The sequence below is a fragment of the Entelurus aequoreus genome, linkage group LG09 (assembly GCF_033978785.1).
Source record: "Entelurus aequoreus isolate RoL-2023_Sb linkage group LG09, RoL_Eaeq_v1.1, whole genome shotgun sequence".
Taxonomy (NCBI): domain Eukaryota; kingdom Metazoa; phylum Chordata; class Actinopteri; order Syngnathiformes; family Syngnathidae; genus Entelurus; species Entelurus aequoreus.
This window is the reverse complement of record NC_084739.1, coordinates 62,518,090-62,532,056: the sequence shown is the minus strand read 5'-3', so window position 1 is coordinate 62,532,056 and position 13,967 is coordinate 62,518,090. Positions and strand designations below refer to the sequence as shown.

The window sequence follows — 13,967 nt, the reverse complement described above, 5'->3', positions numbered from 1 at the left end:
AGGGCGGACACTCTAACCACTAGGCCACTGAGTAGGTTATAGTCTTCGGTATGACTCGGCCGGGGTTTGAACTGACGACCTACCCATCTCAGGGCGGACACTCTAACCACTAGGCCACTGAGTAGGTTATAGTCTTTGGTATGACTCGGCCGGGGTTTGAACTGACGACCTACCCATCTCAGGGCGGACACTCTAACCACTAGGCCACTGAGTAGTTTATAGTCTTCGGTATGACTCTGCCGGGGTTTGAACTGACGACCTACCCATCTCAGGGCGGACACTCTAACCACTAGGCCACTGAGTAGGTTATAGTCTTTGGTATGACTCGGCCGGGGTTTGAACTGACAACCAACCCAGCTCAGGGCGGACACTCTAACCACTAGGCCACTGAGTAGGTTATAGTCTTTGGTATGACTCGCCCGGGGTTTGAACTCACAACCTACCCATCTCAGGGCAGACACTCTAACCACTAGGCCACTGAGTAGGTTATAGTCTTTGGTATGACTCGGCCGGGGTTTGAACTGACGACCTACCCATCTCAGGGCGGACACTCTAACCACTGGGCCACTGAGTAGGTTATAGTCTTTGGTATGACTCTGCCGGGGTTTGAACTGACGACCTACCCATCTCAGGGCGGACACTCTAACCACTAGGCCACTGAGTAGGTTATAGTCTTTGGTATGACTCGGCCGGGGTTTGAACTGACGACCTACCCATCTCAGGGCGGACACTCTAACCACTAGGCCACTGAGTAGGTTATAGTCTTTGGTATGACTCTGCCGGGGTTTGAACTGATGACCTACCCATCTCAGGGTGGACACTCTAACCACTAGGCCACTGAGCAGGTTGATGCCCTCGGGACACACAAGTTCACTTGGTTGAACCTGAGAAGGCAGAAAAGAGTCGGCATGGGGAGAAGCCATGAACAAGATAGCTTTTAAAGCTATTTTCTTTGGACTGAATGCACTCATTTCACCTTTTGCAGAATCTCCCCAATTGTCACCTAGACGTGCGTGAACACCTTAGGGCATGTGTCGTTTTCTAACACCTTTTCCATTTGGCACTCAGTCAAGCCCGCAAACACACACAAATGTGCCAAAACCCCAAATATTTATAGTCCAACACAGAACGATGGCTGTGGATTACGACTACCTGTCCAAAAGAGTGGGAATTTCCACGTAAACATTCAGTTGTACACAAATGTCCTTCTGGTCACCTTCTGTGAGCAGAATGTTTGTAACTCCTGGTATTTGTTGGAGGCTCAGCTGCACAGCCTTTTAGGAATGCTGCCATTTGTTTACAACTGAATGGAATGCTAATGTAGGGGAGTCCGACTATTTTGGACTGGTAGTAGTCAGTCCACAGCAATGGTTCTGCCACACAATAGCTCAATGCTAACGAGGGGAAATGACACTTCAATGACGGTCATTGGCTTTGACAGTTAGGATTGCTCGTTTGCATCAAAACAGTTGTTTTTCTTACTACCATAGGGCCAAACCATCCTTGCCCAGGCACACCGTCCTGCTTTTGGAGTATAGATATTTGGGGTTTTGGCACCAGCTGCTAGACTAGATGTGACCAATCTAAATTTAAGACTAGATGTGACCAATCTAAGTTTAAGACTAGATGTGACCAATCGAAGTTTAAGACTAAATGTGACCAATCTAAGTCTAAGACTAGATGTGACCAATTCTAAGTCTAAGACTAGATGTGACCAATCTAAGTTTAAGACTAGATGTGACCAATCTAAGTCTAAGACTAGATGTGACCAGTCTAAGTCCAAGACTAGATGTAACACTCTAAGACTAAGACTAAATGTAACAATCTAATTCTAAGACTAGATGTAACAATCTTAGTCTAAGACTAGATGTAACAATCTTAGTCTAAGAATAGATGTAACAATCTAAGTCTAAGACTAGATGTAACAATCTTAGTTTAAGAATAGATGTAACAATCTACAGTAAGTCTAAGACTAGATGTAACACTCTAAGACTAAGACTAAATGTAACAATCTAATTCTAAGACTAGATGTAACACTCTAAGTCTAAGACTAGATGTAACAATCTAAGTCTAAGACTAGATGTAACAATCTTAGTCTAAGACTAGATGTAACAATCTAAGTCTAAGACTAGATGTAACAATCTTAGTTTAAGACTAGATGTAACAATCTAAGTCTAAAACTAGATGTAACACTCTAAGTCTAAGACTAGATGTAACTAACTTCTAAGACAAACCAAATAGTCCAGGTGTGATGGACTGGATGAGACTACAAAGACCCGATGGATGACAACATCCATAGACACAAAGGTGTGTAAAAAGTTGCACCTGAGCCTCCAAGTAGAAACAGAAAATATGGTGTGATGGAACAGTTCTTGGGCAGACTGGCACCAATCTTCAAGTCTGGTCAGAGTGCGACTGGGAACAGTGGTTGTTAGTCATGTAGTCAGAGTGTGACTAGGAAGGTGACTAGGAAGGTGTCAGCAGTGGTTGTTAGTCATGTGGTCTGAGTGCGACTAGGAAGGTGACTAGGAAGGTGACTAGGAAGGTGACTAGGAAGGTGTCAGCAGAGGTTGTTAGTCATGCAGGTGATCCGCTCCGTCTGCAGACTTGATGGAGCCAGCTGCTAAAGTGGTTGGCAGCAATCAAAGAGTCTGCGCTTGAACCCGAGACAGAGCCAGACATTCTGTGTGAAGGGTCCTTGAGCAAGGCACTTGGCCTCTAAATGCTCCTGATGAGTTATCTGCATATGACTGATGGGGGTTGCAGAAATGACAATCATTCTAAAGATGTCACACTACAGTGCAATAATAGACATTTTATCAGCACTTAACAATGTCAACTTTATTCTATGTTCTATTCATTTCTTGTGCAGCTTGTCAGAGTATATTTATTTATAAAGTATACACTTTTATTAGAACTGCTCACTACAATACATTTTATTTATTAGTGCTCAGTTACATGAACGTTGATATTATACATGTGGCCCATACATACAAATGTTGTTAAATGTGTGTGAGGGTGTCCATTGAAGCTCCTGGTGTGTGTGAGGGTGTCCATTGAAGATCCTGGTGTGTGTGAGGGTGTCCATTGAAGCTCCTGGTGTGTGTGAGGGTGTCCATGGAAACTCCTGGTGTGTGTGAGGGTGTCCATGGAAGCTCCTGGTGTGTGTGAGAGTGTCCATGGAAGCTCCTGGTGTGTGTGAGGGTGTCCATGGAAGCTCCTGGTGTGTGTGAGGGTGTCCATGGAAGCTCCTGGTGTGTGTGAGGGTGTCCATGGAAGCTCCTGGTGTGTGTGAGGGTGTCCATGGAAGCTCCTGGTGTGTGTGAGGGTGTCCATGGAAGCTCATAGTGTGTGTGAGGGAGTCCATGGAAGCTCCTGGTGTGTGTGAGGGTGTCCATGGAAGCTCCTGGTGTGTGTGAGGGTGTCCATTGAAGCTCCTGGTGTGTGTGAGGGTGTCCATGGAAGCTCCTGGTGTGTGTGTGTGAGGGTGTCCATGGAAGCTCCTGGTGTGTGTGAGTGTGTCCATGGAAGCTCCTGGTGTGTGTGAGGGTGTCCATGGAAGATCCTGGTGTGTGTGAGGGTGTCCATTGAAGCTCCTGGTGTGTGTGAGGGTGTCCATGGAAGCTCCTGGTGTGTGTGAGGGTGTCCATTGAAGCTCCTGGTGTGTGTGAGGGTGTCCATGGAAGCTCCTGGTGTGTGTGAGGGTGTCCATGGAAGCTCCTGGTGTGTGTGAGAGTGTCCATGGAAGCTCCTGGTGTGTGTGAGGGTGTCCATGGAAGCTCCTGGTGTGTGTGAGGGTGTCCATGGAAGCTCCTGGTGTGTGTGAGGGTGTCCATGGAAGCTCTTGGTGTGTGTGAGTGTGTCCATGGAAGCTCCTGGTGTGTGTGAGGGTGTCCATGGAAGCTCCTGGTGTGTGTGAGGGTGTCCATTGAAGCTCCTGGTGTGTGTGAGGGTGTCCATGGAAGCTCCTGGTGTGTGTGTGTGTGAGGGTGTCCATGGAAGCTCCTGGTGTGTGTGAGTGTGTCCATGGAAGCTCCTGGTGTGTGTGAGGGTGTCCATGGAAGATCCTGGTGTGTGTGAGGGTGTCCATGGAAGCTCCTGGTGTGTGTGAGGGTGTCCATGGAAGCTCCTGGTGTGTGTGAGGGAGTCCATGGAAGCTCCTGGTGTGTGTGAGGGAGTCCATGGAAGCAATATTGCTCATCATGACCTGCTCTTCTTCCCCAGATGGAGGAAGTCATCGCGCGCATGCAGGAAGAGAAAAATGGCATCCCCATCAGAACAGTGAAGAGTTTCCTCACCAAGATCCCAAGTGTCTTTTCAGGTAAGTCTCTTCACCTCACATCGCTCCCATCCCTCTCAACCAGCACATCCATCCATCACATCCCTCCCATCCCTCACATCCATCACATCCCTAGCACATTTGACTTCAAAATAAACCCCAACAGGTAATAAATCACTAATTAAGTCAATAAATGGCGTAGCTTCAAGTGAAATATTAAAAACATGTTTGTTTATGATACTCTGACAACCAAATTGCATTTGTCTTTTTTTTCAGGTTCATTTAAATGATGCAATCAAGTAATAATAACCTGTAATTAATCGGGATTCATCTCCATTCAAAAGTGTGACTAATCTGATAATAATGCAAACAGCAATCATTTATGAATGTTTACATTTCTGTCAGACAAGCTCTCAGTTGTGCGGAGATTTGAATTGTGAGAGTTGTTAGTCTTACGCCAAGTGGTCATAGTTGTCCGCCATGCTGTGCCTACACACAACAACCAAAGTCTACCACCACCCAGGACTTAAATACACTTGCTTGGAATTTGGTAAACATCTGACAAATTCTTTGAAGGACATTGTCTGGAATCAAGATGGTCGACTTCCTGTTGTCTTCACTAGCGATGCTCCTATCGGGGATTTATGCTGACCATTCCAAAAAGTAGTATCTGTTACTCATTGAAATCATTTTTGCCCTCAAAGTCCAGGGACTTATTGACTGAATTTGTAAATATTATCAAAAATAACCTTTTTTTTGGAGAGAATAAAAATATTGATGTAGTCACTCTAGTATCGATCATATACTGATATCACCCTCGGTGTCGACGCCACCAATGTATGAATTGATCCGCCCTCCCCTTCCATGTGGTGTACTGACTGTTGTTTTAGTATCCGCTCTCTAGACTCTTATTCATCAAATTGCTCATTTCCTTTTAATAGCTGATTACTTTCATGCTTCCATAGACTTATTCCTTCTGTTGTTTCTAGCTAGCTTAGCGGCTATTAGCTTGCCTGTTTCTGTTGCTCTCGCTGTGTAACATGTTTAGCCTCGTCCTAATACTTGCTAATGATACTTAAGCTATTAAGAAATGCAGTTTATCATTACCTTAAGGGAGCGACTCTACAATTAATTAGCTCCGAGCTAGTCAGCCAGGGGACTAAAAGTAAATACAACATTAGTCGGGGGGGCGAGGGGGGGGGGGGGGGGGGTATTTCTGATCGGCAATGGCTATCACATATTTTTACAGGAAAATCGACTGATACTGATCAGGGTCCCCTACCTTTTTTGCACCAGGGAGCAGTTTAATGTGGGCATTATTTCCACGGACCGGCCTTCCAAGTGTGTCACATAAATATAGCAAATAAGTGCATGAAAAATGAATACATGAAAAAAGTCACCATAATGTTGAATTAGTGGAGCCCCTTTGCAAAAAAAAACTCTCTATAGACTTTAGTTTTTTACTAATTTTTGCTGGTAGTAGGCTTTTCTTCTGTCTTTAGCATGTGATGGGTTCTAGGCAACCTTCCCTCTGAGGTGCGCGCCTGTGCAATTGCGCACTGCTCAAGCGTCCTCTGCGCACGGCAAATCTATGCCACGCACAAAATCAAAAATAAGCGCATAACAATTTTCGACACACGGACACAACAGAGAAAACAGTTTTCGTCATCAATGTTCAAATATTGTAACGTCTTTCGAGACGCTTTGAGGACATGAATTCCATCCATCACTTTACTGAGCGAAACTCTTTATTGTCGGCCATAAACACATCACCAAAACATGAGTAAAAAAAATGACATCTAGCAAAAGTGGTCATTTTCTGCAGTACAAACCAGACCAAAAGCAACTTTGTTAAATCAACAGCACCCGCTCGCTCTTTCTCACTTGCGCCAACACGTGCACATACGGCACTTAGCCAGTGATGCGTTTACAGACACACAAAAAGTGGGACAACTCCAACACCACACATAAAGTGTCATTCCAGGTGGTTACACTATGATTTACCAATCAAATGTGTGCTTATTCTAGTGTCATTTATTAGGAATCTTCATTTATAAATATTAATCATGAAATGCTGTTAGTATATTAGATAAATACTAATAAGTAGAGATGTCCGATAATATCGGTCTGCCGATATTATGCCGATAAATGCGTTAAAATGTAATATCTGAAATTATCGGTATCGTTTTTTTTATTATCAGTATTGTTTTTTTGTTTTTGCTTGTTTTTGTTTTTTTTATTAAATCCACATAAAAAACACACTTACAATTAGTGCACCAACCCAAAAAACCTCCCTCCCCCATTTACACTCATTCACACAAAAGGGTTGTTTCTTTCTGTTATTAATATTCTGCTTCCTACATTATATATCAATATATATCAATACAGTCTGCAAGGGATACAGTCCGTAAGCACACATGATTGTGCGTGCTGCTGGTCCACTAATAATACTAACCTTTAACGGTTAATTTCACAAATTTTCATTAATTACTAGTTTCTATGTAACTGTTTTTATATTGTTTTACTTTCTTTTTTATTCAAGAAAATGTTTTTAATTTATTTATCTTATTTTATTTGATTCATTTTTTTTAAAAGTACCTTATCTTCACCATACCTGGTTGTCCAAATTAGGCATAATAATGTGTTAATTCCACGACTGTATATATCGGTTGATATCGGTATCGGTTGATATCGGTATCGGTAATTAAAGAGTTGGACAATATCGACATATCGGATATCGGCAAAAAGCCATTATCGGACATCCCTACTAATAAGAATATATTTTTTACAAACAGGAAGTTGCAGGAATGTACACATGATCCCCTGCTTACATCTCATTGTGCAACATGTGAATGTTTGAATGGGAACTAAATGCAATGTCTGAAAGGGCTACAAATTATTTCCAAAGCAGGACCTCCACCCAGACAAACAATACAAGTACACACTTCATGAAAAACAATATTTGTTGTTATTGTCATTGTAAGTGGGCCTAAACACTTATATTACAAATGGAAATGACTGCTGTCATTTGATTCTAATAATAAGAGAATGTTGTCTGTCTATCTGTGTTGGCCCTGCCATGAGGTGGCGACTTGTCCAGGGTGTACGCCGCCTTCCGCCCGAATGCAGCTGAGATAGGCTTCAGCGACCCTGAAAGGGACAAGCGGTAGAAAAAAGGTGTGCTGCTGGTGTAGCCACAGTGTGCACGTGTGATGTTGCTCACATGGCCTCCACTCAGTGCTCAGGGACTTTTGGCCTTTGCTCACACACATGAACTATTAGAGGGAACATTGCTTCTAGGTGATACATCACATTCAAGGACAGGAGCATGGATATTTAATAAAGATAGAAATAATTGCCATTAGTTCCCACAGATTTCTATTTCCATTCCAAAAGTGATGTATTCATATTTTCTGCCATATTTCTTACACTAATGTTAGCTCGTTTTGGTCCTATGTTCCATGCATAAACACATTTGATTGATTGATTGATTGATTGATACTTTTATTAGTAGATTGCACAGTACAGTACATATTCCGTACAATTGACCACTAAATGGTAACACCCCAATAAGTTGTTCAACTTGTTTAAGTCCACGTTAATCAATTCATGGTACAAATATATACTATCATCGTAATACAGTCATCACACAAGTTCATCATCAGAGTATATACATTGAATTATTTACATGGGATGTGGAGGGGGTTGGGGAGGTAAGGTCTGGTTGATATCAGCACTTCAGTCATCAACAATGATATCATCAGAGAAATGGACATTGAAACAGTGTAGGTGTGACTTGGTAGGATATGTACAGTGTTTACTTGGTAGGATATGTACAGTGTTTACTTGGTAGGATATGTACAGTGTTTACTTGGTAGGATATCTACAGTGTTTACTTGGTAGGATATCTACAGTGTTTACTTGGTAGGATATGTACAGTGTTTACTTGGTAGGATATGTACAGTGTTTACTTGGTAGGATATGTACAGTGTTTACTTGGTAGGATATGTACAGCCAGCAGACAACATAGTGAGTTCAGAAAGCATAAGAACAAGTATATACATTTGATTATTTACAATCCGGGGAGGTGGGATGTGGTGTTAGTTTAGGGTTGGAGTTACCTGTAGGTGTTCTTTTATTGCGGTTTTGAAGGAGGATAGAGATGCCCTTTCTTTTACACCTGTTGGGAGTGCATTCCACATTGATGTGGCATAGAAGGAGAATGAGTTAAGACCTTTGTTAGATGGGAATCTGGGTTTAACGTGGTTAGTGGAGCTCCCCCTGGTGTTGTGGTTATGGCGGTCATTTACGTTAAGGAAGTAGTTTGACATGTACTTCGGTATCGGGGAGGTGTAGCGGATTTTATAGACTAGGCTCAGTGCAAGTTGTTTTACTCTGTCCTAAACCCTGAGCCAGCCCACTTTAGAGAAGTGGGTAGGAGTGAGGTGTGATCTGGGGTGGAGGTCTAGAAGTAACCTGACTAGCTTGTCCTGGGATGTTTGGAGTCTAGATTTGAGGGTTTTGGAGGTGCTAGGGTACCAGGAGGTGCATGCGTAATGGGAAAAGGGTTGAAGGAGAGTTCCCGCTAGAATCTTCATGGTGCTTTTGTTGACCAGAGAGGAGATTCTGTAGAGAAATCTTGTTTGTTGGTTGACCTTCTTGATTATTGCTAACTACTTGTGTAATAGTGCAATAATAACAACTTACTAGGCCAAAGGTGATGTGTATTTTCTTCCTTCAGCACAATTATTATATGCAACAATTTAGCACTTTTAACTACTATACTCACCTTGTTCCTGATCTTAACTACTATGCTCACTTTGTTCCTGATCTTAACTACTATGCTCACCTTGTTCCTGATCTTAACTACTATGCTCACTTTGTTCCTGATCTTAACTACTATGCTCACCTTGTTCCTGATCTTAGCTACTATGGTCACTTTGTTCCTGATCTTAACTACTATGCTCACCTTGTTCCTGATCTTAACTACTATGCTCACTTTGTTCCTGATCTTAACTACTATGCTCACCTTGTTCCTGATCTTAGCTACTATGGTCACTTTGTTCCTGATCTTAACTACTATGGTCACTTTGTTCCTGATCTTAACTACTATGCTCACCTTGTTCCTGATCTTAACTACTATGGTCACTTTGTTCCTGATCTTAACTACTATGGTCACTTTGTTCCTGATCTTAACTACTATGCTCACCTTGTTCCTGATCTTAACTACTATGGTCACTTTGTTCCTGATCTTAACTACTATGGTCACTTTGTTCCTGATCTTAACTACTATGCTCACCTTGTTTCTGATCTTAACTACTATGCTCACTTTGTTCCTGATCTTAACTACTATGCTCACTTTGTTCCTGATCTTAACTACTATGCTCACCTTGTTTCTGATCTTAACTACTATGCTCACTTTGTTCCTGATCTTAACTACTATGCTCACTTTGTTCCTGATCTTAACTACTATGGTCACTTAGTTCCTGATCTTAACTACTATGCTCACTTTGTTCCTGATCTTAACTACTATGCTCACTTTGTTCCTGATCTTAACTACTATGGTCACTTAGTTCCTGATCTTAACTACAATGCTCACTTTGTTCCTGATCTTAACTACTATGCTCACTTTGTTCCTGATCTTAACTACTATGCTCACTCTGTTCCTGATCTTAACTACTATGCTCACTTTGTTCCTGATCTTAACTACTATGCTCACTTTGTTCCTGATCTTAACTACTATGCTCACTCTGTTCCTGATCTTAACTACTATGCTCACTTTGTTCCTGATCTTAACTACTATGGTCACTTTGTTCCTGATCTTAACTACTAGGCTCACTTTGTTCCTGATCTTAACTACTATGCTCACTTTGATCCTGATCTTAACTACTATGCTCACTTTGTTCCTGATCTTAACTACTATGCTCACTTTGTTCCTGATCTTAACTACTAGGCTCACTTTGTTCCTGATCTTAACTACTATGCTCACTTTGTTCCTGATCTTAACTACTATGCTCACTTTGTTCCTGATCTTAACTACTATGGTCACTTTGTTCCTGATCTTAACTACTATGCTCACTTTGTTCCTGATCTTAACTACTATGCTCACTTTGTTCCTGATCTTAACTACTATGCTCACCTTGTTCCTGATCTTAGCTACTATGGTCACTTTGTTCCTGATCTTAACTACTATGCTCACCTTGTTCCTGATCTTAACTACTATGCTCACTTTGTTCCTGATCTTAACTACTATGCTCACTTTGATCCTGATCTTAACTACTATGCTCACCTTGTTCCTGATCTTAACTACTATGCTCACTTTGTTCCTGATCTTAACTACTATGCTCACTTTGTTCCTGATCTTAACTACTATGCTCACTTTGTTCCTGATCTTAACTACTATGCTCACTTTGTTCCTGACCTTAACTACTATGCTCACTTTGTTCCTGATCTTAACTACTACCCTCACTTTGTTCCTGATCTTAACTACTATGGTCACTTTGTTCCTGATCTTAACTACTATGCTCACTTTGTTCCTGATCTTAACTACTATGCTCACTTTGTTCCTGACCTTAACTACTATGCTCACTTTGTTCCTGATCTTAACTACTATGCTCACTTTGTTCCTGATCTTAACTACTATGGTCACTTTGTTCCTGACCTTAACTACTATGCTCACTTTGTTCCTGATCTTAACTACTATGCTCACTTTGTTCCTGATCTTAACTACTATGGTCACTTTGTTCCTGATCTTAACTACTACGGTCACTTTGTTCCTGATCTTCAATCAATCAATCAATCAATCAATGTTTATTTATATAGCCCTAAATCACAAGTGTCTCAAAGGGCTGTACAAGCCACAACGACATCCTTGGTACAGAGCCCACATCTTAGCTACTATGCTCACTTTGTTCCTGATCTTAACTACTATGCTCACTTTGTTCCTGATCTTAACTACTATGCTCACTTTGTTCCTGATCTTAACTACTATGCTCACTTTGTTCCTGATCTTAACTACTATGCTCACTTTGTCCCTGATCTTAACTACTATGCTCACTCTGTTCCTGATCTTAACTACTATGGTCACTCTGTTCCTGAACTTAACTACTATGGTCACTCTGTTCCTGATCTTAACTACTATGGTCACTCTGTTCCTGAACTTAACTACTATGGTCACTCTGTTCCTGATCTTAACTACTATGGTCACTTTGTTCCTGAACTTAACTACTCTGGTCACTCTGTTCCTGATCTTAACTACTATGGTCACTTTGTTCCTGAACTTAACTATTATGGTCACTCTGTTCCTGATCTTAACTACTATGGTCACTTTGTTCCTGAACTTAACTATTATGGTCACTCTGTTCCTGATCTTAACTACTATGGTCACTTTGTTCCTGAACTTAACTACTATGGTCACTCTGTTCCTGATCTTAACTACTATGCTCACTTTGTTCCTGAACTTAACTACTATGGTCACTTTGTTCCTGATCTCTGGTCATCATGGACTGCAGATGGAAGCTAGCTTTTGGCTACCATGATTCTCCTTTACATGTGATATGTTCATGAATGTGCATTGTCGCATGTGACAAAGATGTAACAAATACAGCAAATGGTGACTTCCTATCAGGAGTTGTAGAATACAAACTTGTTGGTGTGTCTGCCGGGACTGGCCAAAGTGAAGTAGGAGAAAATGCAATTGGTTATAAACAATTGAACGTCTCTGTGGGGTAGCGAGCGGTGGTTGAGGACCACTGATGTGAAAAGTTGGATTCCCAGTGGACATATGAAGACAGCTGAGCTCCTACTATAACGGTATGGCCCCTGACTGTAAGAAGTGTACCACAAATGGTACCTGTGGTCATTTAAATTAACGCAGAGCGGCTTTGGAGAGGCTGCCAGATAATAGTCGGGATATCAGCCGCCCACAAAGTGTAAGGCGAGAGAAATTGCAATGCACTGTGATGAGCAAAGTGGTATGCACAGATGATATGACCATCCGTAGTAATACCCTTCTTCCTTTCCAGGTTCTGATATTGTACAGTGGATGATCAAGAACCTAGTCATTGAAGATCAAGGTAAGAGATGATCATATTCCTCAGTATTACCTTCATGCTAAAAGCCAGTGGGGGGGGTCATCTTTTACTTTGATGCATTACCTACTTACCCCGGGTTACCATGGCAACACGTGTTTGTGACTGACTCACATCAGTGATTCCTGCTTGCATGTTATTGCATTTGTTGTGTTCTCACCATGTTTGCTTCGGTGAAAATATTTACTGATTGTCCTTTTGAACGTATTTTGACGTCTTATTTTTGGCGGCTATCATAGTGCGTGTCGTTAGCACGGTGGTGATACAACACATTGTCCAGTTGTGCGTCAGATGGGTTTGAATATAAGCAGCTTTGAATCAATTAGGAGTCGTTATTTATTGATACATGTTGCGCACACACGTGAAGACACACACTTTTGTGTGTCCTATCAACTTAACTAAAGAGCAGAGATTTCAAAAGAGATCCTCAGACAAGCTCATTTAGATGTACGCATTATTAGTCTTATGACATCAGTTGGTGTAAATTACAGCTTCTGTTCGCAACTTGCATTTTTTAAAGCCACAAACCTAACAAGAACCAGCTAGCTTATGTTGCCAATGATGGTTTACCCCCGGGGTCGGCCACCTGTAATGTTAAAAAAGCCATATTGGACCAAAATAAAAATTTAAAAATCTTTCTGGAGCCGCAAAAAATGAAAAGTCTTATATAAGTGTTATAATGAAGACAACACATGATGTAAGTGTTTATATTAGCCTACTATCAACATGACTTTCACAGTCTTGTATAAGTGTTATAATGAAGGAAACACACAATGTAAGTGTCTATATTAGTTATATTAGCCTATTATCAAAATGACTTTAAAAGTCTTATATAAGTGTTATAATGAAGGCAACACATGATGTAAGTGTCTATATTAGCCTACTATCAAAATGACTTTAAAAGTCTTATATAAGTGTTATAATGAAGACAACACATGATGTAAGTGTCTATATTAGCTATATTAGCCTACTATCAACATGACTTTCACAGTCTTTTATAAGTGTTATAATGAAGGCAACACATGATGTAAGTGTCTATATTAGCCTACTCTCAAAATGACTTTAAAAGTCTTATATAAGTGTTATAATGAAGACAACACATGATGTAAGTGTCTATATTAGCTATATTAGCCTACTATCAACATGACTTTCACAGTCTTTTATAAGTGTTATAATGAAGACAACACATGATGTAAGTGTCTATATTAGCTATATTAGCCTACTATCAAAATGACTTTAAAAGTCTTATATAAGTGTTATAATGAAGACAACACATGATGTAAGTGTCTATATTAGCTATATTAGCCTACTATCAACATGACTTTCACAGTCTTATATAAGTGTTATAATGAAGGCAACACATGATGTAAGTGTCTATATTAGCCTACTATCAAAATGACTTTAAAAGTCTTATATAAGTGTTATAATGAAGACAACACATGATGTAAGTGTCTATATTAGCTATATTAGCCTACTATCAAAATGACTTTAAAAGTCTTATATAAGTGTTATAATGAAGACAACACATGATGTAAGTGTCTATATTAGCTATATTCGCCTACTATCAAAATGACTTTAAAAGTCTTATATAAGTGTTA

General features: G+C 40.8%; 1 protein-coding gene across 1 annotated transcript in view; it reads left to right on the top strand.

Annotated features, from left to right (window-relative positions):
• Positions 1-13,967, top strand: part of rgs7a (regulator of G protein signaling 7a) — a 139,442-nt gene that overhangs the window by 60,391 nt on the left and 65,084 nt on the right. Inside the window, exons 3-4 of the mRNA XM_062059115.1 lie at positions 4,225-4,321; positions 12,304-12,354. Of these exons, the coding sequence (XP_061915099.1) occupies positions 4,225-4,321; positions 12,304-12,354 (148 nt within the window). The remainder of the gene's footprint in view (positions 1-4,224; positions 4,322-12,303; positions 12,355-13,967) is intronic.